Below are 21,670 nucleotides of genomic sequence, written 5' to 3'. Positions count from 1 at the left end.
GGTATTAACCAACTTCCCAGCTCCAGGCTCTGACCTCACCTGTAGAACAGATCTTTTTCCCCAAAGTGTGAAACTCTTCCCTGGTGCAGAATGCTGCTGTAGTACAGACCTGTAATGCCTTCCATTCTGGTGACTTTATTACTTCGATGTGGAATGTAGCCATAGTGCTGCTCCTATGGGCTTCCCAACACCACCTACAACAAAGGTTTCATTGCGGCCTCAGGCTCCCTGTGCACAGCACTGATATCTCAACCCTGAACTCCTAACAGCTCCTCATTCTCATTTAAAGGAACAAAAGGACTGACTAGGCAAACTACTGCAGAAAAACTTCTATTAGAGGAAAGGTGCAATGGCAATAAATGTGGCTCTGCTGGGAAGAAGAAAGAAATTAAACATCTGCTTTCTAACATACAGGATTTTTCTTGTGCAACATATGACAGTGAATCATTTATAATACTAGCAAAGACAAATACCTTTGGTCAATAGGTTTTGACAAGTAACTTCAAATAAAGATGAAATTTACTCTATAATCTACACTTCCTGGTGGTGAACTGAATCACTGTTCCTTCCAGACAATGCAGTTTTCTCTAAAACCACAGCAGAATTGTTGACATCCACCCTATCTTCCCCTAGCCCAGCCATCAGCTGCTCAGCCCGGTGTTCCTCCCCTTCCCAAGACTCAAGGCTTTGCTGAAAACCTAACAGTCTCATCTGATGACGTGTCTCCATAAATACATCCTTCATTCCGCATTGGTTTGTGTGCACAAACATATAATTAGCAGGAATTCCCTTTCAAACATGCACGAGAAATAAATATCATAAAAGGCATTTGATCTCTTAGTTTCCCAGAACAAAGAGCTTTAACACCTTGTTTTGAAGGACAAAGTATTTGTTGTCAGAAACAATGCCACCTTACTAAATAACCTCAATCAAAATCAGCACCCACACACACCTGTATGACTTGCACCTACATGAAATACATTTCAGGGCCCAGCATCCATAACTAAAACACCCTTTTTTCTCCCCCACAATAAAGAGTTGCTATTTGTAAACATGCCTGCTAAGAAGTATCAGAGGAAGATCCCATGTTTTCAAGTATGTAACTGTAGCTGCAACTTTGAAAACTGTGACAACTCTACAGCTGACCAACAACGTTTCCATTTCTGACTCATGTAGCCTTACAAGGTTGCTCTGAAAGACTTCAGAGATATTTTATGTGTTCCACCCTATACTAACAAGAACTTGTGCAATACCCGGTGCTAATAAACAACATAAGAACACAGGATAGCAGAATGTTTTTCAACACTGGTACCTTCAGCATAAAGAACACACAGCAGAGAATGGCTGTACCTTCTGCTGCAACATATACACTAACACTTCTGTCATGCCTGTTTTCAGGTCTGTAATAGGAGAAGGGATTTTAATAGAGCAGAAGATCCAAGCAGAGTAATTGCGCTACCAGAAGTGGCATGAAAACACCGAGAGCTGTAATTAGGCAGAATGCACAATTTGAGTGTCAAACACTCAGGTCTGAGACAGTGCCTCATGCAATGCCATGCCTGCCTTAGGCACAGCGTGCACTGGGATCACTGGGGCAACACAGCGATGGCACTGGCCATACTCAAAAAGGTTTCCCAGTCCCACTCTCTGACATCGCCACCAACTGCCAGACTACAAACCTATTGTGAAGATGATCAACTTCCTTCAACACGAATGCATGGTGCCCATCGGCTTTTCATAATCACACCACACGCCTGGCTTTTGAGTAATCAAATTGAATCTTAGCTGGTTAAACCACAGTGAGGAATGCTTCAAGGGTCCCTCAGTCACCTTCACTGCACAAGGATAAAACAATTCTCAGAGACCCTGTGTGTGGGAGGAACCTTTCTTTTTTTTCTTCTTTTCCTTTTTTTCTCTGTGGTGGGGTGGAAACTCTGAAGACTTCCATTAGAAGCAATTACTGGGGATGCAGAGTCTTCTCTGAGGTTAAGCCGCCCTTCATTTTCTCAAGAGAAGCCTTTAATTAAATGCAAATAATCACAAATTTCATATAGCAGATTGCCATAATTTCACTATTAGTTACTGGATCTCATTTAATGAAAGGAAAGAGGTGGGCAATAGTGCTAGGTGGATGAGAAGTAATGAGAACTCAAGGGGTCAAGGCTGAATTACCTGTGCAAATCTATTCCTCTCCTATAAATCTGTCTGCAACCATATCATTTCAGTGTTAACAGGTTGTCCTTCATGCAAGTGCACTGGAGTGTAGTCCCATAGAAACTTGGGCCTCAATACAAATAATTACCTCACTCCATCTTACCATTGACCACAGCGGCGAAGGCAGGATGGGTAATGGAGAAGGTGTAATTGAAGTGGAAATGACCAGAACTAAAATGTAAGCTGTGATGAATTCAAATGGTATATTCAAGCTCATCTCCATAGCAAAGCTCTGGAAGAACAGGCACATAGAATGGCAGCATCCAGCAGTGAGTACTTCAAAGACATTTATCAAATCAGGGATGGGAATATATAGCAGAAAAGATGCATCCAAGAACAGGGGAGATAACACAGTGTCTGCAGAGGGAGGGGGGGAAGCTGCAGTCCATAAAAGCACAGGTTCATAATTTTGTCCACAGAACCACTAAGGCTTTAGAACATCTTCAGAACACTGCATAAGGTGAATCATAGAACTGTTTTGAATTGGAAGGGTCCCATAAAGGCCATCTGGTCCAACTCCCTTGTGCTGAACAGGAACACAGCTGCCTCAGCGCTCAGAGCCCCTCCAGCCTGACCTTGGGTATCTGCAGGGATGGGGCACCACACCTCTCTGGGCAACCTGTGCCACTGCCTCACTGCCCTTATTGCAAAAAACCCCTTCTTCCTTAGATCCAATCTAAATTTCCCCTTTATTATATAGGGAAAATACACTTGTAAATATAGGGAGTATATGCTACGTTTTTCTTACTCCCTTTCTCCTTTAGTTTAGTTAAACAGAAACATATCACAGCCAACTACAGAATCACAGAATGGCTTAGGTTGGAGGGGACCTTAAAGATCATCAAGCTGCCAACCACTCAATCAAGCTACCCAAGGCTCCATCTGACCATCAGCAGTGAGCCTGCAAACTGGAGCTCCATGAAAAGAGCCCGAGTTTCAGCTGCTCTGTGCTTTGCATGGTAACTTACAGTGGTGGCAGAGCCCCATTCCACAGACCGTGCAACACCAAACAGTAAGAAAGAATTTAAGCAGCAGCTTTCTGAAAAGCTGATGCCTTTCCAGTTCCAGGGCAAGCTGGAAAAGGCACAGAGGCTCCATAAAGCAGCTCCTCTGCCTGAAGCAATCACCGAGAAGAGGTGCTTCAGAAGAATTCTATTTTTGTTAGAGAAATGGCTGCTCGGTTTTCAAAGCTGAGAAGGTCACTGCTCTCTGATGTGCAGGGAGTTCAGGAGGGATGTCAGGAAGCTCAGAAGGTAAAGAAAAAAAAACAACCAAGGAAAAACCAACAACAAAAAAGCACACTGAACAAGCGAAAGAGGATCGGAGAACCTACTACACAGATCAGCCCAGGTACGTCACGTCTGTGTGGCTTCCCAAATTAAATCATTTCTCCTAATGTACTGTGAGAATATGGGGAGGGATCAGATTGCGAGCTATTCAGACGACTAGCTGATTATCAGCATTTTAACAGCGAGCTTGTTTTTGTTCTTCCTCACATTTATAATAATACCTTTTACATGTTCTCTAAGAGACAAATCTCCTTCTGCTTCAGAACCGCCAGGCTGAAGATTTTTTGTTGGCACTGAGAAGAATGCTAATGTGAAATATCTTATTTCTTCAGATGAAAGAGAAGCTGAGAACAATCCCCTCCGGAGGGAGGTGGCAGAAGTGGGATCTGGGATCGAGAGTTTATGACTCACTTCCCTGCACAGCCCACCGCATCCCCGCTGCTCACTGGGTCCCGCAGGGATCGATGGCATCACAGCCATAAACCCAATGTTGAGGTATTCCTGTCTCCTGAATACATACTTCTCTTCAGAGGTTTTCAAGAGGATAAGTGGCTTAAAAACAATAGAGAAGAGAGAGCTGAAAGCTTGTACACTGAGATGGAAGCACAATTGCACGAGCCTCAGTTATTCACAAAAGCCAAACCACTAAAATATTCGAGGGAAAAGGGCCATCAACCTCCACAACAGGCTGTATGCTGCAGCCTGCCTCATGCAATAAGCAAAGAATAAAAACAAAGAATTATCTAATGATTGCTAGGTAGCATGTACCATTTGGTTTAGAAGTACTGGTGGAAGATTCGCCATCTTTTTCATTTCCATGTCATATCTGTAAGAAAACCTGATACCACAGCACCGGAAGAACTCAGGATTAGCAGAAAGTACAGACAGTGAGGAAAAAATATGGGCTCCTTTCATCGCTGTGTGCTAACAGGAAGATGAAGGCCTTATGTGCTTGTGCTGGCTGAGAGGAGACACTATTAGGATAATAAAAATGACATATTGTCAGAGACTGAGTTTTCAAAGGTGCAGCACTAGAAGAAATCGATGCATTGTAACTTAACAAGTGATCACAACCAGAAGCCTGACACTGTGGGAGATGCAACAGTGGAGGAACCAACCGTGCAACAACATCCAGCAATATCCTATTAAAACTGTTTCATTCTGGACTCCAAAAGAGTGAAGCTGAAATAGCAGAATATATATCTTTAAAGGATATATAATCCCAATTGCTTTTCATACAGAAACAGAAACTTCAAGTCTCTGAAAATGAAAAGCAGAATATTATTTTTCAAATCCGAGAAGAAGGAAAATTGAATTTGGGGTGCAAAGCTGCAAATAAAAAGCATTACAATTAATGACAGATCCACTGCAGACGTCAGCATTTTCACTGCTTTCTACAGGGTTAAGGATTTAATCCACAGAAACTACTTCTTCACTTAACAGTACCTTAACAGTACAGTCACTCACAGCACTGCTGGTTCTGTCAGATCCCTACGAGATTAACATCTTTATATCAGAAGATGAGGTCCACGTGAATGAGAATAGAAAGGATAGACAAAGCTCTGGGGTAATGCGGGCGGTCTCGAAACAATTACTTGTTTTATAAAAGGAGTAACGTGAATTAAGATGGAAAAGTGCACAGTTCTGTCTGTATGAAGGAGGGGGAAGAAAAAACACATTCACTCTTTCCTCAGTAAGGATATAGTAAAATTAATTCTAATTCTAAACAATTCAGCTGACCAATTAGAGCTGCACTACAAAGCAGAAGCTGAGAAGCAGAGCAGATTTATTTCCCATGTTGGCTTTAGAATTGCACCTAAAAAGACCCCAGAGAAATCATGAAAAGGGAACGTAAACTGCACAGTCATTATATTCTGAGGCAATTTTTAATTAAAAAAATTAGAACAAAGTCTGTTCCTTTAAATCATTAATAAAAGAATCCAGCCTATTAAGCAGATGAGCTTTCTTAACTCTAATCCATCTTTACTGCTGCGTTATTACCCAACAGTTTTCCTGTAATTAAAATGCGGCAGGTAGTTTACACACAAGAGGGAGTAATTGTATCGGAAATAACTGCTCATAACCAAACTTTAAAAGCTGGTTTTTCATATCAACTTCTAATAAAGAAAGCAAGATAATAATGATATTTAGCACTTTTGCCACCTACAGCAGCATTTTGTCTCTAAATTGTTAGCATTTCATTCAGCAATGCTAAAATACACCCCTCGAGCTATAAAGATAGCCTGTCAGTCAATTGTTCCTACTCCTAGGCCTTTCAGAGGGATCTGGATAGGCTGGATTGCTGGGCTGAGGTTCAACAAGGCCAAGTGCCTGGTCCTGCACTTTGGCCACAATAACCCGATACAGCGCTATAGGCTTGGGGCTGAGTGGCTTAGATGACTGTGAAGAGGAAAGGGACCAGGGGGTGTTGGTCGATGTTCGGCTGAACCGATGCCAACAGTGTGCCCAGGTGGCCAAGAGAGCCAATGGCATCCTGAACCTTATGTTAGAGGATCTCAAACTGTGTAGGTCTGGAAGGAGAATTTGAATGTGCTGTAGGAACCAAACTGAACTCAGCCTAATCAGGACAGGAAAGGAAGGCCCCCTTCTCTCTGCATCCTAAGGGAGATGGAGAGAGCCAGGTCATCGCCTGCCAATATCTTTGAGGCATTGCCTACAAGGTGCATGCTCAGCTGGCATAAGCGTTGTGTGTAGGTTTGCTCAGATCTGAAAGCAGCACATGCCCTCCCACTTTGGAGGAAGCTGTCAGCTTTTGCTCTTGAACGGCCTCCTGAATACCAGAGTTGCAGAATAATTCCCTTGCAGAGTCAAAGACTTTTCTGTAGATTTTGCTTTGCATTATTCTTAGAAGACAGTTCTCCAGGAATTTTGAACCTTGCAAGACAACCCAGGGGAAATTATTATTACATATAGTCTGGTAGCATTTGGCAATATATAGGACTGTAGGCTGCTGTATGCAAGCAGCTTCTGTTCCAAAGAACATACAGTTCAAACTGGATGGACAGAAACACCGTGTCAGAGCAAAGAGACCTCAGTGGTTTGATTGGTAGATGAGCAGGTGGGCTGTTGCCATTTAAATGTAGCCCCAACAGATTAGAGACACTCAATGTATGGTAGGCAAGTACTCTACAGTACTTGCTCATCTACAGAGTCACTGTCAATCCTAATGACTTGCATCACTGGATGCTAATGCAGCTTGAGTACAAAAAGTATGATCATTAAAAGCTCTGGTTCAAGCCCTGTAATTAGAATGGCACCAACAAATCTTGAGGGGCTCAGCTGAGCTCTGCACAGCTTGTGGTTGAGCAAAATACACATAGGACACAACTCAAACTGCCCCAGACCTGCAAGCTGAGAGGGTGAGTCACACACAAAGCCCACAGGAATTTGTGTTTTCTCCCCAAATCCATTATGTGTAAACCACATACTTCTACCACGCTTGTCTAAGATCCTTATGAGCTGGAGTACCTTTACCTATACATCATCAGAAAGTTTAGTACTGGATTCTACCTCAATTATGTTAGGGCACCTTTAGCGGGAATTTGGGTTTCAACCCAAATTGGTGGCATCAGTCCAGATTCATTCTGTGGTTTGGCTTAAAAATCAAAGTATAGAGGTACCAACCTCCGCAGAGCTTCCTGCAGCATAGCTCCAATGCAAATGAACTGGATAAATGGACCTGACTGTGTGAACCAGCTGTGGAACAGGCAGATGATATTTCGGGTACCCTCCAGGTCTGTTTTTCATACAGCTTGTGCCAGGTAAAATCATTTAGAACAAATCGAGGATCAAATACCACACAGGGACTGAGCAAATGCAGCATGGCACAGACCCGGCTGTGACCAACTGGCCCCATGCAAACACAGCACCGCTTTGACAGCCCCACGTAAGAAGCCAAAGCAACACTTAAACTTATGCCTTGAATGTTCAGATTAAAGCAAAACCAAGAATAAATTAGTTATGCCTTGCTCATTAAAAGCCACAGATTGGAAATTTATGCTTTGATTTCATGGGAGTTTCCTTCCTGAGCATGTCACAGGGCACACAGAGAGGAGAGGAAGGTAGTGAAGAAAGGGTGCTCAGGGCTTGACATGGAATGATGGGTGCTGCCCAATGTACCATACAAACCCCATGAGGTGGTGCTTTTTTCCCTCTAAGATGGACTCGCTTCATCCCCTCCCTTCTCCACACCCCATTATCAGCATTTAAAACACCCCCGAGTTTTCCTGAGCAGGTTTGCTGTGCTCATTAAGATACACTGAGCACTTACTGGCTATAATGAGCACTCATTAAATTCCAGTAAGTGCCAGGACCATCCTGTGGAGCTGAACAGACTCGGGTTCTGGGAGAGATCACGGGTTGGAAAGATATTGGAAGAATTACATATTCCATAACAACAAAACTATAAAACTTCCCTTCCTTTTTTCTCTTTCTTTTCTCACTCTGCAAGCACTGAGGCAACTCAGACCTGCTAAGCAGCAGCTATTGCTTACTGACTGCTCAAATCATTCCCCTGCCCCAGAAGGCCTCTCAGCTCCTCTTATCAGAACAGGAACAAATTAAAGATTTTGCGTATTTGCATCTCCTCATTTGAGAATATTTGTACATTTGTTATTTAGAGATAAAAGTCTGCTTCTAAAAATTCACTTAGCGCACTGATTTTCTCAGCCGCAGGGAATGGTGCAGGAGGAATTGCAGAACAGGATCTGGAGCAGCTGGTGAGGCTGCAGCAGAGCAGCACCATGGGCTCAATGCTCGTCAGGATCATATGCCAGCCAACAGGAACTGGCTGCTCTACTCTTTATAAGCTGTTCAGTGACGACATTCGGTCCCAACACAGCACAGTAGCGCCATAACTGTACGCGGTAGGAGTCTCAGATAGATGTCTGCTGGGCTCTTACCACTCTTACAGTGGGGCCTTACCAGTTCCAGCTTGGAACAACCAAAACCTGGTTGTACTCTGCAGGTCCAACTTGGAGGAAGCAACCAGCTGCATGGAAGAGATCTCTTTCTACCAAAACACATCCCCATGCTTCTTATCTGCAGTTCTTGCCCCAAAAACTGAGAGCTGTGCTTGGACAGGTAAATGCATTGAATTCTTGTCACAAATATGCAAATAATTCTGACCCATTTAGCAACAGATCTTTTCCCAGATAAGACCAGAATGAGAAATTCCTACTCATTTCCCCTTGACTGAACACAATCTTTTGTGTTATGGCATGCATCTCACTACTGCTCTACATTCATAGTCACGGAATGACTTAAGCTGGAGGAGGTCTTTAAGATCAGCTCTTCTAAGTCCCCTGCCATGGGCAAGGCTGTCAACCATGAGAGCAGGCTGCCCAGGGTCCCATTCAACCTGACCCTGATTTTTTTATTTTACAGACTAACACACTTCAAGATCAGGGAGACCAAGGTGCACACATCTTTTATGTGCCCCGTTCTTCTGTTTATTTCCCACTGGCTGTATCAGAGATATACATCCTGACCAGCATCCCCACACCTATATTTATATATATATATAAAGCAGTTCCCACTGCTGTGCTACAGTATGGGTTTTCATCCCCCAAAGCTGTTCAGCACCTACTGACTTGAAAACATACAAATCAGCTAAGAACAGACACAAATATACTTTACTCTGGACTAATTCCCAGTGAGTCACAGAGAGTAAGTGACTATTTAAGGAAACTGAATCAGACAACAACTTGAAGATCAGCGCATCACAGAAAAAGCCAGCACACAGGCTAGGGAGGAGACTGCTGCTGGAAGGGAGAGGTTTTAATCTAATGACCGTATATGTCAAAATAGCATCAATTTCATAAGAATAAATAAACGGTTGGGTTAAGAATTAACTGTTCCAACTTGGCTCACTCTTCCAACAACTCACAGCCTATAGAGGATTACTGTTTTATAATTGCTTGCTCTCAAAGCATATGCGTATCACAACGTTCTGCACACGTTAACAGCAGATCAGTTAGAGAAACTAACTAAACATGTTCCCCCAACACTGTACTTAGCTGGATACAGTAAGACAGAATCTGTTTACTCAACTTCTCAAGGCCCATTAATGACATAATGCTGGACACAGCTGTTCAGGGCTTTGCCAGACCAAAGCACAGAAAGAAATGCTGGGAGACTTCAAACACACTATTCGTATCAGAGCCTGGCTGGGAAAGTCCTTGAAACTGATTTGGGTGATTTTAACCTTACAGCTCTCTCATGAAGTAAATCCACGATTGAAGCCTCCAACTTAATTTCTCCTGAAGATCCTAATGGACCTAAAACCACTCCAGAGGACCAGGGTGGCAACAACTGCTTTGAAAAAGAGGGCATAAATCATTTCATTTTCACTCTGCTTGGCCAAATTACATGCTGAAAAGCTATGGCCTGCCTTACACGCTAGCACTTGACAATAGGGTGTGCCTGGTTGACCATGTCCCGACTTTCAGACGTATTGAGCAAGGAAGACAAAGTTCACTCAGTAGTAAGAAGCACCCTGTATTGTGCCAAAAAGTCTAAGCTAAGCTAAAATGGGTGCTCCTGGCCCAGAAGGCACCACCTATCCCTATGCAATCCATTTACCATTGCACATCCACATTTTTCCATGCTCAACCCCAGCTCAAGGGAGGCAAGGATAAGCTCCACCTGAATGCCACAGCCAGAGAGCCACTCCAGGAATGTTACACCATGCAGCTCCTAGGAAGACATTTTTATGTAACTTTCCTTAAGAAAAAGGCAAATCAAGTTTCACAACTGCTCAGCCATGGAGAAAAAGCAAAAAAAAATAAAAATAAATGTGTAAGAGAAAGGCTTAAACTCATCCCCATCCCCCAGTTAAAAACATCCCCTTTTATTAATTTGCAAATGCTTTATAACTGAATCATTGGGAGGCTTTATATAAAGAGACTTGTGCATATATTACGTATACACAAATAAGCGTGTGTGTGTACATGTATATATATAGGATTGGAGGAGGAATGTGATTCATGATGCTGAGCTGATTCTCCAGCCTGGCAATCCTGCAGACAGCTCTGAGAGTCATCCTCCAGCAGAAAAAAAGATTGTTGGATAAATTTGTGCCTCCCTGTTGCAGCAGCTACCCACGGCAATTATACCACCCCATTATTGAAGCCATATCTGAATTCCTGTGCAGAGAAGCAAACATCAACCCCCATCATCTTCCCCCCATCTTTCAGGGGAACCTCTACTACTTACAATTGTGAAGTTCATAACCTTCAGAATCCAGATGGTCATAGCAAGGTTCACCAGGATTAAAATCATTAGGAGCAGCACAAAGAAATAGAGGCATCTCTTCCTCCAGCCATAAATCCCGACTTTGTATACTTGGGGCCCTTCTGAGGTCTGCATGGTGCTCCTGTGCGCGTACTGCTCCTGAGGCATCTGAAACAATCACAAAAAAATAAGAGTTATAAGGATTAAGCAGCAAGACAAATCCGATGATAAAACCTGCTAAGGGTTTGTATCTGTGCCTCTTTGAGGTTTGCGGAGGTTTTGTTCTTCCTTTTTCTCTCAGAGTTTACCAGCTGGGCAGCACCTCCTTCAGAACCTTACTTCTGCATTATTTTCCTTGCTGCTCACTGTATGTAGTAACACACTGTAAGAGAATTTTATGCATTAGATGTGTATATACATTTATAAATACACATAAGCACACTGTCTAAAGGTATCCTATGGAGATCACTCTCAAGTGACTCTCTTCACCACCCCAGGTTTTGCAAGGCTGGCACTCCAGGGCCTTGAAGGATCCGGAGGGGGAAAATTCTGCATGCATTTGGTAAAAGCAGTTGAGTTCAGCAGTTTGTTTTGAAGATGCAATATTACTTCACGGAGGCTTTAATTCAACAAAAAATCACCTCAAATAAAATCACTCCTTCCAGACAATGGAAAAAAAAAAAAAAAAAAAAGACAAAGTGGAAATGTTTGGCTTTTTCTCCCCTACTTTCTTGACCGAATTAACCTAAAACACAAAGTTGTCCTAAAAAAACACACCCAAATATCTCCACAGATTTAACAAGGACACCCTGGGCAGGCAGGCATGGCATGGCATGACAACGTGAGAGCCAAGAGCAAGGAAAGAAACTCAGCACAGAGGAGAGCAGAAGGGCTGTGCAGCATGGCAGCATCCCCAGGACAAGTTTGGGTTTTGCATCCTGGTCCCAGCTTGCTGCTGGCAGTCAGGGATCTGGCTGCTCTGCTGCTGTAGAATGGCATTGCAGCCAGTGGGGACAGAGGGCAGCAAATGCACTCAGAGCTGTGCTTATGGAGGTAGATTTTGCCCCACAAAAGTATTCATCGCCTTCTTGCCCTTCACTTAGGGCTGTCGAATGTAATTTCACATGCTTCCCCCATACATCAGTTTCTTACATTGCCTCTAATAACGCGCTGTCTGCTGAGTATTCAGCATTTAAGATTCTGGGCAGACAAAAAACCACCAGACACATTTCTGTGCTACCAATTCAACATCAGGGACTTCTCCCTCAGAGTAGCTGGCATCAACGTTAGCATTCAATGAATTACAAAATTCACAAACCAAGAGGAAACAATGCAAGTCTCTCTCTGCGGGAGTTTGATCTGTAAGGGCAGAACAAAACAATGGTAGAAACAAGATGCTCATTGACATTGACTTGTGCTTGTTTGTTTGCCATTAGTTTCATGGTTTTTTTCCTTATTTCTAGGCAAATGTGCAAACAGCAAGTAATAACAGTGCGTGGTGGGCGGCAGTGCAGAGCCCATTGCAATGGAAGTGTCAATGGAAGGTGATTTTCTCCCCAGCACAGCTCTTCTAGCAGCACTGCACTCACCATGAAGTTAGCACTTTCTCTTTGTTGCCCCAACACTCAAGCCCACACACTTCAGAAAGGGGCTGCCTAAAGAACCGGCAATCTTTTTTCTTTTCCCTTCTACATTTCGTAAACCTTTTGGCAACTCTGGGAGTGCCAAGATGTGTGTTTGCTAACACAGGTTGCTGTTATCACACACAGCTTAGGGGGATCAGCCACCTTTTCCCTTTCTCCACCTGTTTTCATCACTGCTGAAGTGCAGCCTCAAGTGCTACGCAAGTCAAATCAGGCTCTAAATTCTCCTCAGATGCCTGTCCTGAAGTGGACACATAAAGCAAAGCTGACTAAGCAGCATGCTCAGAAGGACCATTTTCCTGCACAAAAGTGGGATCCAAAAGCAACCTTCCTGCAGAACATGGAGGATCCCATCTCCCTCCTCCTTCAGCAGTTGTGTCCATCCCACATACTCAAAATAATGGCTGGAAAACATCAATACACATAGTACTGCTATCACTTTCCTCTCTGTCTGTATTAAAGAGCAGCTCTCTTTGATGTAAGAGTGCTCACCATAAAGCATGTTTGCTGTTTGTGGGGTACCTGCCCACACAGCCAAGGCTTGGGCAAACCCTGAGCTATTAACAAGGGGAGCAAAGTTGCTCACAGTAGATCCAGTTTGGTCTTCACTGCTGTATCACTCCCAGGTACTAAGTCATCAACTGTAAACTGGGGAGGTCTTTGCAGCGCAGTGGTTGCCAGAAGAGAGGAGCCATGGTGCAAACACATGCACTTGGAGAAAACCAGGCCCCTGCACTGCTGCAATCACTCAGCTTCTCTGCGAGGGGAAATCTTAAAATACAATAAATTACGATTTCCACTACCTAAGGGAAATTATAACAACAACTACTGTACAGTCACAGATTTTATTGCCTAATATTTTAACAGGGGATCCTGGAGAGCACATATTAAATGCAGCCTCTCTCTTGGAGAAAACGAATAAATTGCATCTCCAGCACTCTGAAATCATGAAACAAGTCTGACCAATAAGAAATAGTCTGAAATACTAAGCACAAAATATCTCCTTCTTGCAAAACTTGTTTATTCTCCCCCTTGCTCTTTTTTTCACCCCTTTTTTCTTTCTTTATTTTTCTTCCCCACTTGTAACCGCTAGAATGGAGAAAATGCCAGATCCAACCGAGACAAAACTTTGCAGACATCAAAAGGATTTATAGGAACAGAATATAACCACAAAAAAGCAACTTGGATCCACACAGGAGCCTCATTTTGAGAATTTCTCTTGTTCAAATAAAATATTTAGCTCACAGCTGCCCTTACAGAGACAGAGCAACCAAAGCACTGCAACGCGCATAGTGAACATGACCTAGTAATATGGCATACATTATTACAAGAAAACAACATGGGAATCACAGATGGGATGTTGTTTCCATGTAAACTCTCAGGCAGATGCACTTGAAGCAATATAGGACCTCTCACAAGTCCTTCCCCTGACCTATGGCCACCAAAAGAAAAGCTCATGTCTGTCATTCTCCAGCAAGAGAAGAAAGGATAATGGACATCAAGTGATGAGGTGGGTTAAACAAACATGGGCTGTAAGGTACTACATAAGGAACAAGCTGCATTCACTGTCAGTAATCCACTCTGTGAGGGACAGAGAAGTCATGATTTACATTTTGGCCAATTCTTCTCTAACATTATAATGATATAGGCAGCAAATTAGGCACCAGACATTACTGTGAAAGGATATCCAGTGGTTTCATTTGCAGAGCACCCCTTCCTTTTCAATTACTGAGCTAAGGAGAATGGCTGCTAGCTGCTTAATGGGGTATTAGTTTTTGCAGGAAAACATTATAAATGGTCACTCAAACTCATAACAGCCGACAACCAATGCTGAAACACATGTAATAGAAATCAGAAGGAGAGATGCTCCTTCCAAAAGACAGAGCTGCGTGTGTCCACCTGCCATGGGAAGACACACATGCAACATACTGATGTGCCACTACTGCACGTACAGCACGAGAAATGCTGCCTGCTAGGTCTTCACAGTTTAGCCACAGACAGCATTGCCATGACTACAAAAGCAAAGCCTAACACCCAGGTAATTTGCCAAGGAATAAGTTTTTGTAGAATAGCTGTGGCAATGGGTGATGATGGCTGGTGATGGGCTTTCCCAGTCTTAGTGGTTCTATGATTGTATGCACAGAAAGCCTCTCACTCAAGACACACAACATGGATTTCCCATTCATCACGTAAAGTGTTTTATATGCATGAGAACAAATGCAAACACCGCAGCTGTATTGTTTCTTGGACATGTCAGCTTTGGAGGCTCATTGAAAGCTATAAATGAGGTGAGGCATAGTGAGAGAAATCAGTGGTGTTTCTGTGCCATGGGGGTTTTCTGATCGGTGCTTACATCATCTTTGTTTAGTAATTGGATAATTTTAAGCTGAAAGAGGATGCAGTTGAGGAAGATGGCTTCTCTTTTATGAAATCTGGTGCTTAAGATGTTCTAAAGCAGGGTCTGTGCAGGTGGGGGGACACAACAGGTTTGGGGAAGGTGGCATTTATTCCCACGTATTTTTTGCCACAATGATTTCCTTACATTTGATGTGGAAACAATGAGCCTTTACTTAAAGGAGGCCAAGGGGCGGCCTGTCAAAATCATCAATTTTACATAAGGTGAACATAGGGCAGCCAGAGTCTGGCATTGTAAATGCACGGGTGTGTTTGCACAGAGCTTGCTGCCTGCCTGCATATAACTGAGGTATAACAGCTTCATCAGCAAAACAAGAGCATCCGACCCCAGGCTAAGTACGGTGAGGGGATTACATTTCAAGAGATGAGAGAGATGGGTTCAGGCTCCCTTGGGCTTGGACCTACCTCTCCCACATCTGCCTTCAATTTGTATCCATATAACCAACATCCTCTTCTGTTTCTCTCTTTGCTTTCTGAAACACAAACCTTTGCTTTGGGGCTAAATCAGAGGTGCTCTCCATCATATCACTGGAAGGCAATGTACTTGCACTCACTACCTCTAAACGCTCTGTGGATTCAGCCTCTTTAATTTCTCTGTCTTTTAAATGTACCCTATCCACCAGGTTCAAAAGAACTGACATTTCTGGAGTGTGACTGAGAACAAAATTTGTCAAGAAGAGCAGCATTTTGAGCCTGCCATCAACAAGACATTTCGCCTCTTCACTCCCCATAAAGCTCTCTCCAGCTCAATGCCCCCAGGCCCATTGTTCCAGCAGCACCACGACCCAAAAGTAATTTATGATACTGTACAGCAATAAGACCACAACCCAAGTCTCCACAAAAGGATCTAGACCAAGAAAACAGTTTCTGCCTTGCAGCTTGGCCAGCAGTCTCTGAGCACTGAGAAGTGGCCCCAAGGATGAAACATTTGCTGGGGATGTTAAATCTTACACAGCTTTTTCCCCCCCATGATGGTTTAAACCATGAACTTAAACCCCTCTAGTGATGGCTATGCCAGAATGCTCTCCAGAACTGCATTCCCCAAAGCTGAAATCTTCACTCTGTGCTTGTCCCTCTGCCTCTGTATGTTGTGGGGAACAGGTTCTCCCAACAGCTGTGAAGACCATGACTACTCAGTACAAATCTCTTAGGGGGCACAGCAATAAGGCCAGAGAGACAGAAATTGGAAGGAACTGTCTTAAGGAATGTTTTCTTCTTTTCTGAGTATCTGTCATCACAAATAGAGTTTTTCAAATATCTAGCCTGACTCTGGCAAGCAAAAGTACATCAACAAACTCTGCTTAGTCTGCACAGTTCACCAGTGCATATTCTGCCTGGTCCACTAGGAAATACCTTATTTTGCATTCCCACCTCTGAAATATCACTAGGAAATTGGAATCAGTCAGCACAAGGAGCTGGGGAGACCTTGGGGATTCATCTGCTGATAAAGCATCTCCAATCTCGATCCCTCAGTGCTCCAGGCTACCCCCTACCTCTTGAGAACTCATGTTATTTTCCCAGTCACTGAGGCTGACAGCACTCTGACAGTAAATGTGCTTGAGGATAAGGGCACCACAAAAGCCTCAGCTTGCAACCCAGTGGCTTTGAGGAGGTGGACTGAACAAGAAGCTGAAGTCAGGACATCTCCTCTGCTCAGATGCTGCTCTACATTCATGGAGCACTTACAACAAATACTATAAACATACCAGAGCTTGCCAGAACAAAGCAAAGTAATAGGCAGCTCCATCTCTTATAGCCTCTCCTAGACAAAAGAGGATATCTTATTCAAAAACGCTGCAGGAGACTGTAAGCAACACGGTTGCTATTGCTTCTTATCTCACTAGAAGACAAACACGTCCATTTTCTTACAAATGTTTCTTCCAACTTTTTGATTTAGGTTAGTTAGCTCCCTTGTCTTGATTTTTTTGGAGGGTCAGAATTAAGGAGAACATGGAAAGGGAGACCAAAAATTCTGCAGTGAGTTCTCTTATGTATTGAGCAAGTCAGCAGAGAATGTCTTTCCCCAAACACTCTATGATTTGCAGCAGTACATTCACGCTGCATGCAAACAGCATCCTGGATTTTCTGCCTTTGCACACCAGTTCCTTTGCACTACTCTAATGATGTGAAGCAATCATAAGCCTGTGTCCATCAGTGCCAAGTTTATAAAGCACTTTCCCACCGGAGCATCTCAAAGCAGAGTGAAAAATATGAGAACCCCACTGAAATATCCCAGCAGCAGGTGTGACTATGGGCGGCTACAGGAACAGCACGAGGGATATAATCAATTGAGCTTGAATCAGAAAGCAAGCTACAGGAGATGATACTTTCCAGACCTCTACCCCAGCACACTCTCTCCCCAAATTACAAAGAAAAGAGATATGGCTTGTAGGAATGTGCAAAGCAGGATCAGTAATATGGATTTACATGGCTGGAACCCAACTGGCATGGCACAAAGAAAGAACTGTGGGCTTGAGCACGTGCCAGGACCCAGAATAAAGTCTCTGCAGTGATCCTGGATATATGCTCCAACAAGTTAAAACTTGTTCTTCTGAATTATTCCTCTATTTAATGTGTTTACTTTGCTCGTGCATTTGTGCAGACACACTTGCATTATCGTTTGCTCTTGGGAAGGACCAGAAGAAGGAATGCACATATTAGGGGGTGCCTGTAGCTCTCTTATCTGAATACTTGCAAGGTGGTGAGACACTCAACTTTCACTTCATAGATTTAATATATTTCATCCACAGGTGCACATGGATGCATGCACTCTTCAGTTTCTTTGAATACAAAACAAAGCTTGAATACTGACTCTGGTGGGATGCAGAAAGGACACATCCTGCAGAGTGAGGCCCGGGAGCAGTTGCCAAGGGTAGGAAGGAAACTGCTATCTCTTTCAAGTAAATTCAGCCCTTTTACAGGGAAAGACAAATGGCGGTGGCAATAAGATGCCACCTTATTCCCTTTAATGACCCAAATCTACTGAATCCCACAGTGCCCAGGCAGAGTTTGCTATGGATGTGCTTCTCCAGCACTACATGGAAAAAGTACGTCCCACACAGACCTGATGGTGGCCAATCTCACCTTGCCACTGCGTGCTCTGGATCACCAACGCAAATGACATTTTAATGCTGAACATGCAGTCCCGCTGTGTGCGGGAAAAGCAAACAGTAGATGTTCTTCCACAAACTCAACCAGAAACATTTAGCACTGTCCCACTCTAAAATTTCATATCACAGAATCAGAGAATGGCTTGGGTTGGAAGAGACCTCAAAGATCACCTGGTACCAATGCCAAGTGCTAGAGCAAGCACTAGATCGGGTTGCTCAGGGCTCTATCCAGCCTGACCTCAAACTCATTCCTTGTTGCAAAAAAACCCCAAACTACCCAACAACCAAAGAAGTGCATTTTCAATGCGTCAAATAACACTGCTGTGAATATCTGAGCAATAGACACTGGCAGAAGCAGGGAAGTTTCCAAAGCTCTGAGTAGTGAACTGCTCCCAACACCTCCATCAGCCCTGACAAACACCGTACCCAACTCCTGCCATATAAGGTGTGGATATCTCTGCCAAGGCAAGCTGAGCTTTAATGCTGCAACTAAAAGGATGAGAGAGAGTGCACTGCCTAAATCTGGCAGGCTCCAAAGCAGGGAGCGCTCTTTATCATAAATGTTTCCTAAGTTATTTGGGAAAAGAAACGTAAATGAGAAAAGAGTTTTCAGCCACTAAATTAATGCTTTTTTTTCCTTCTAATCTGCTGTCCATGCTTTCTGACTGTGCTGCCTGCTGCAGTTTGCCAGTGCTTTATAAAACACAGAAGTAACACGCATAGAAATCACAAGGCAATGACTGTTGCTGAACCACTGCTTCTCCTCACAGCCTGTACCAGGTGACAGGGAGTTAGCAATTGCCATATAGCCCCGGACAAACACATTTTCAACCCAATGAACAACTACATACGCATGTAACTCCATTTGTCATGACTGAGTAGCATTTCTCAATAAAATCTCAGAGTGACATATGGTTTGCAGCCAACCTTCCAGCGGTTTCAGGTTATATGCACACTTCCTCCCCAAAGGTAAAAAGTCAGGGATGATTCTGGCACAATGTTCACCCCGCCAGAGGCGCAGCACCGGAGCTGCCGTGCAGAATCACTCCTGAAGCAAAGTTAGCCAGAAACCAACACCCAGCCTCCAACTCCTCCAACCCTTCAGCAAATATGCCACAGCTCCACACTCTCCACTTTCTCTCCAAACAAAGCTCTGAAAGCAAGAAGCCTGTTGTATGAGCACAAAAGCAGCACAGCGAATGCACCCGGCGGCTCCAGGAGGGAACGCCGCGGCTCTTACCTCTCTGTCGGTGGGAGATGACAGCCCGGAGCTGTGCCAGGGGATCGGAGGATGCCGTGCTTCTTCCCGAGCTGCACGAGGCCTGGCCTGTGCTCATGAGCTGCCCCTGTCAGATTTTCCAGCAGCAGAATTGCAGCCAAGTCCCTGCCCATGCCTGAAGAATTTCCTGAACAGCATTCCCGTTCTTTTTCTAACTGCTTTGAAACCACACTGTCTGTACTTCAATAAGGCTTTGTCAGGCCAAGTTACAGCTACTGGTCTGGCTCCAGATAGCAATTGAAAACACATGTGTTTTGCATTAAAAGCCCCCTTCTCTGTGCACACATTCATACACAGACACCCCTTTCTGCACTCAGCCCGGGACTCTGCATGCCTTGCATCTGCAGCTCGTCTGCTAAATTCTAGCCATTTCTCTTAAAAAGAAAGAAAATGTTATGTTGGTAGGGATGTGTTCTCTGGGAAGAGGAAAAGAAAGGGGTTGGGAGGGATTCCAACCCATCACGTTTTGCAGGTACCAGTGGCTGTGTGTGCCCAGGTTAAAAGCCAGCTTTACCCAACCCCAGCAAGCACGGAAACACAGGAAATAAAATTGCAGTTCACCACCGCTCTCCTCTTACCTTTGCCTCTGTCTCTTCCAAAAACTGTGTGAAAAGAAAGCGTATTTTTAGCATCTCTAGACTGAGTTCAGCACATCAGGACTGGATCCTAATCTTGACACATACTCCTGTATCTGCTTATACTAAAAATAATACAACTATTTTTGAGTACTTACATCCCTCTCTGCTTTTCAGCTGTCCTAACCCTTTACAAATATTTTAAGCACCTTGCATCTCTTTAAAGAGATCTTTTTTAAAGAGCTTTAACATTACTCTGGCGTTGGCTTAAGGAAAAGAAATAGAAGATGCAGTCTTATACCTTTCATCAGAACGGGTCCCAGTACTTAATATCTGTAATCATTTCCAGGCAAAACCATGGGTCGAGGTAGCAAACGTGAGCTCTGCAGCTCGAGGTGCCCTGTGTTCGGAATGCGCCCACAATGCAGAGCTGGAGGAGATGTGGAAACACACATGGATGTCCCCCTTCTTCCACCACAGCTAAGTCCCACCAAGGATGAAACACAGCAGCAGAGTTGTCAAGGTAACAATATAGAAAAGAGACAGTTTAAAGAGAGAGAGTTGTGTTTTTTCCCCTCTTAATGTTCCTTTTCAAAACCATACACTCCACTTCTATCAGGTTATTCTGTTCTGTGATTTACAGAAGTGCAGTCCAGATGAAGTGTTTACAAGAGACAAATGCAGCTGAGATTGAAAATAATTGAGAGCCTTATGGGTGGCCTGATCCAGAGCTCACCAAAGGCAGTAGAAAGAGCCCACTGACTTCCAAGAGCTTTGGCTTAGGTCCACAGCAAAGAGTCATCAGGAAGGATAGATCCACATCCAAGAAGTGCTCATCTCTTAACTCCAGCAAAGTGCCACCCGCTGGCTGGCAGTATCACCCATGTGCCTTGGCAGTTTGCATGGCCAGATGCTGGCAACCTGCACTAGCACATAAACTGCACCGACTTCAGAGGGAACATACACCAAACAAGTTGCTGCTTTGCTGAAGAAATGACAATAGGAAACGGAAACCACACGACCCTTCTGCCTCAGTTTGCAAAACTATAAACCAAGCAAAAGGAATGCATGCAAACCACGCATACACAAGCAGCGGCAAGAGCATTTCAAATTTAATTGCATAGCTTGTGAGGATCCCATTTAAGCCAGAACAGAAACCACAGACTTGGATTGCAGACTGGGAGAGCAATCGACACAGATAAAAGAGAGCCTCCTAAACAAGCTACAATGGTAATGATGATATTCTTGGGCTTGGCAGCCAGCAACGGCTGAAACCACCAGTGCCTGAAACCTTCGGAGTCCTTTACTATAAATAAATTGAAACAGAAAACTATGAACTGCAGATTCACATAACTAGGTTTTCAGTTGTATGAGACAATCAGGCATCTGCAGAGCTATTTGCAAGATGAGAGCAGAGCGGTCCTTGACTTCTGCCTTAAATTTCCCCATGGCCTTTGTTCAGTAAACTGGTTACATATGGCGACAGGAGAAACTTCAAGGGATCGATACCTGTTTTAAGCTGAGCACACGCTTCAGTGCTCTGTCATCCAGGGCTTCTTATGGCAGCCTGACTCTGGCAGGACTCAGATCATTTACCACATGGCGTACGGTACTCCAAACTCCATCACTTATCTGTACAAATATGGTCCACTGGTGGTTTTCAAATCTTTCTCAGCGTGGATCTCTAAATATTTGCCAAAGGTGGTGCATACCCCTTTAATAAACTCCCAGTGAGGGATTTCTATGTCCCCTACACAGAACTCTCTCTTTCTGTCACTTTCCATGGTTTCCTGGGGAATATCCTCCCAGACATCTGCAGACCACAAGCTGCAAACTACTGCTGGAGATAACTTAATCCCTTATTAAAAATGTAAATGATCTCCTCTGTTTA

At 43.8% G+C, this 21,670-nt stretch overlaps 1 protein-coding gene across 9 annotated transcripts in view; it reads right to left on the bottom strand.

Annotated features, from left to right (window-relative positions):
- The window catches only part of SGCD (sarcoglycan delta), a 345,566-nt gene that overhangs the window by 157,385 nt on the left and 166,511 nt on the right, over positions 1 to 21,670 (bottom strand). For 8 of the 9 annotated variants that reach the window (XR_014935431.1, XR_014935433.1, XR_014935432.1 and 5 more), the window contains exon 3: positions 10,740 to 10,925. Coding sequence is in view for 6 of the 9 variants with exons in the window: in XM_085518773.1 (XP_085374899.1) it covers positions 10,740 to 10,925 (186 nt within the window). In the remaining 3 variants the exon portion in view is untranslated. Of the gene's footprint in view, positions 1 to 10,739; positions 10,926 to 19,165; positions 19,615 to 21,670 lie in introns of those variants that run through there. The other variant, XM_015875792.3, reaches the window with a different exon arrangement.

The sequence above is a fragment of the Coturnix japonica genome, chromosome 18 (genome assembly GCF_054131305.1).
Source record: "Coturnix japonica strain WE chromosome 18, WE-NBRP24, whole genome shotgun sequence".
NCBI classification, from domain to species: Eukaryota; Metazoa; Chordata; class Aves; order Galliformes; family Phasianidae; genus Coturnix; species Coturnix japonica.
Note: the sequence above shows the minus strand (reverse complement) of the source record. Positions and strands in the feature narration are given on the sequence as shown.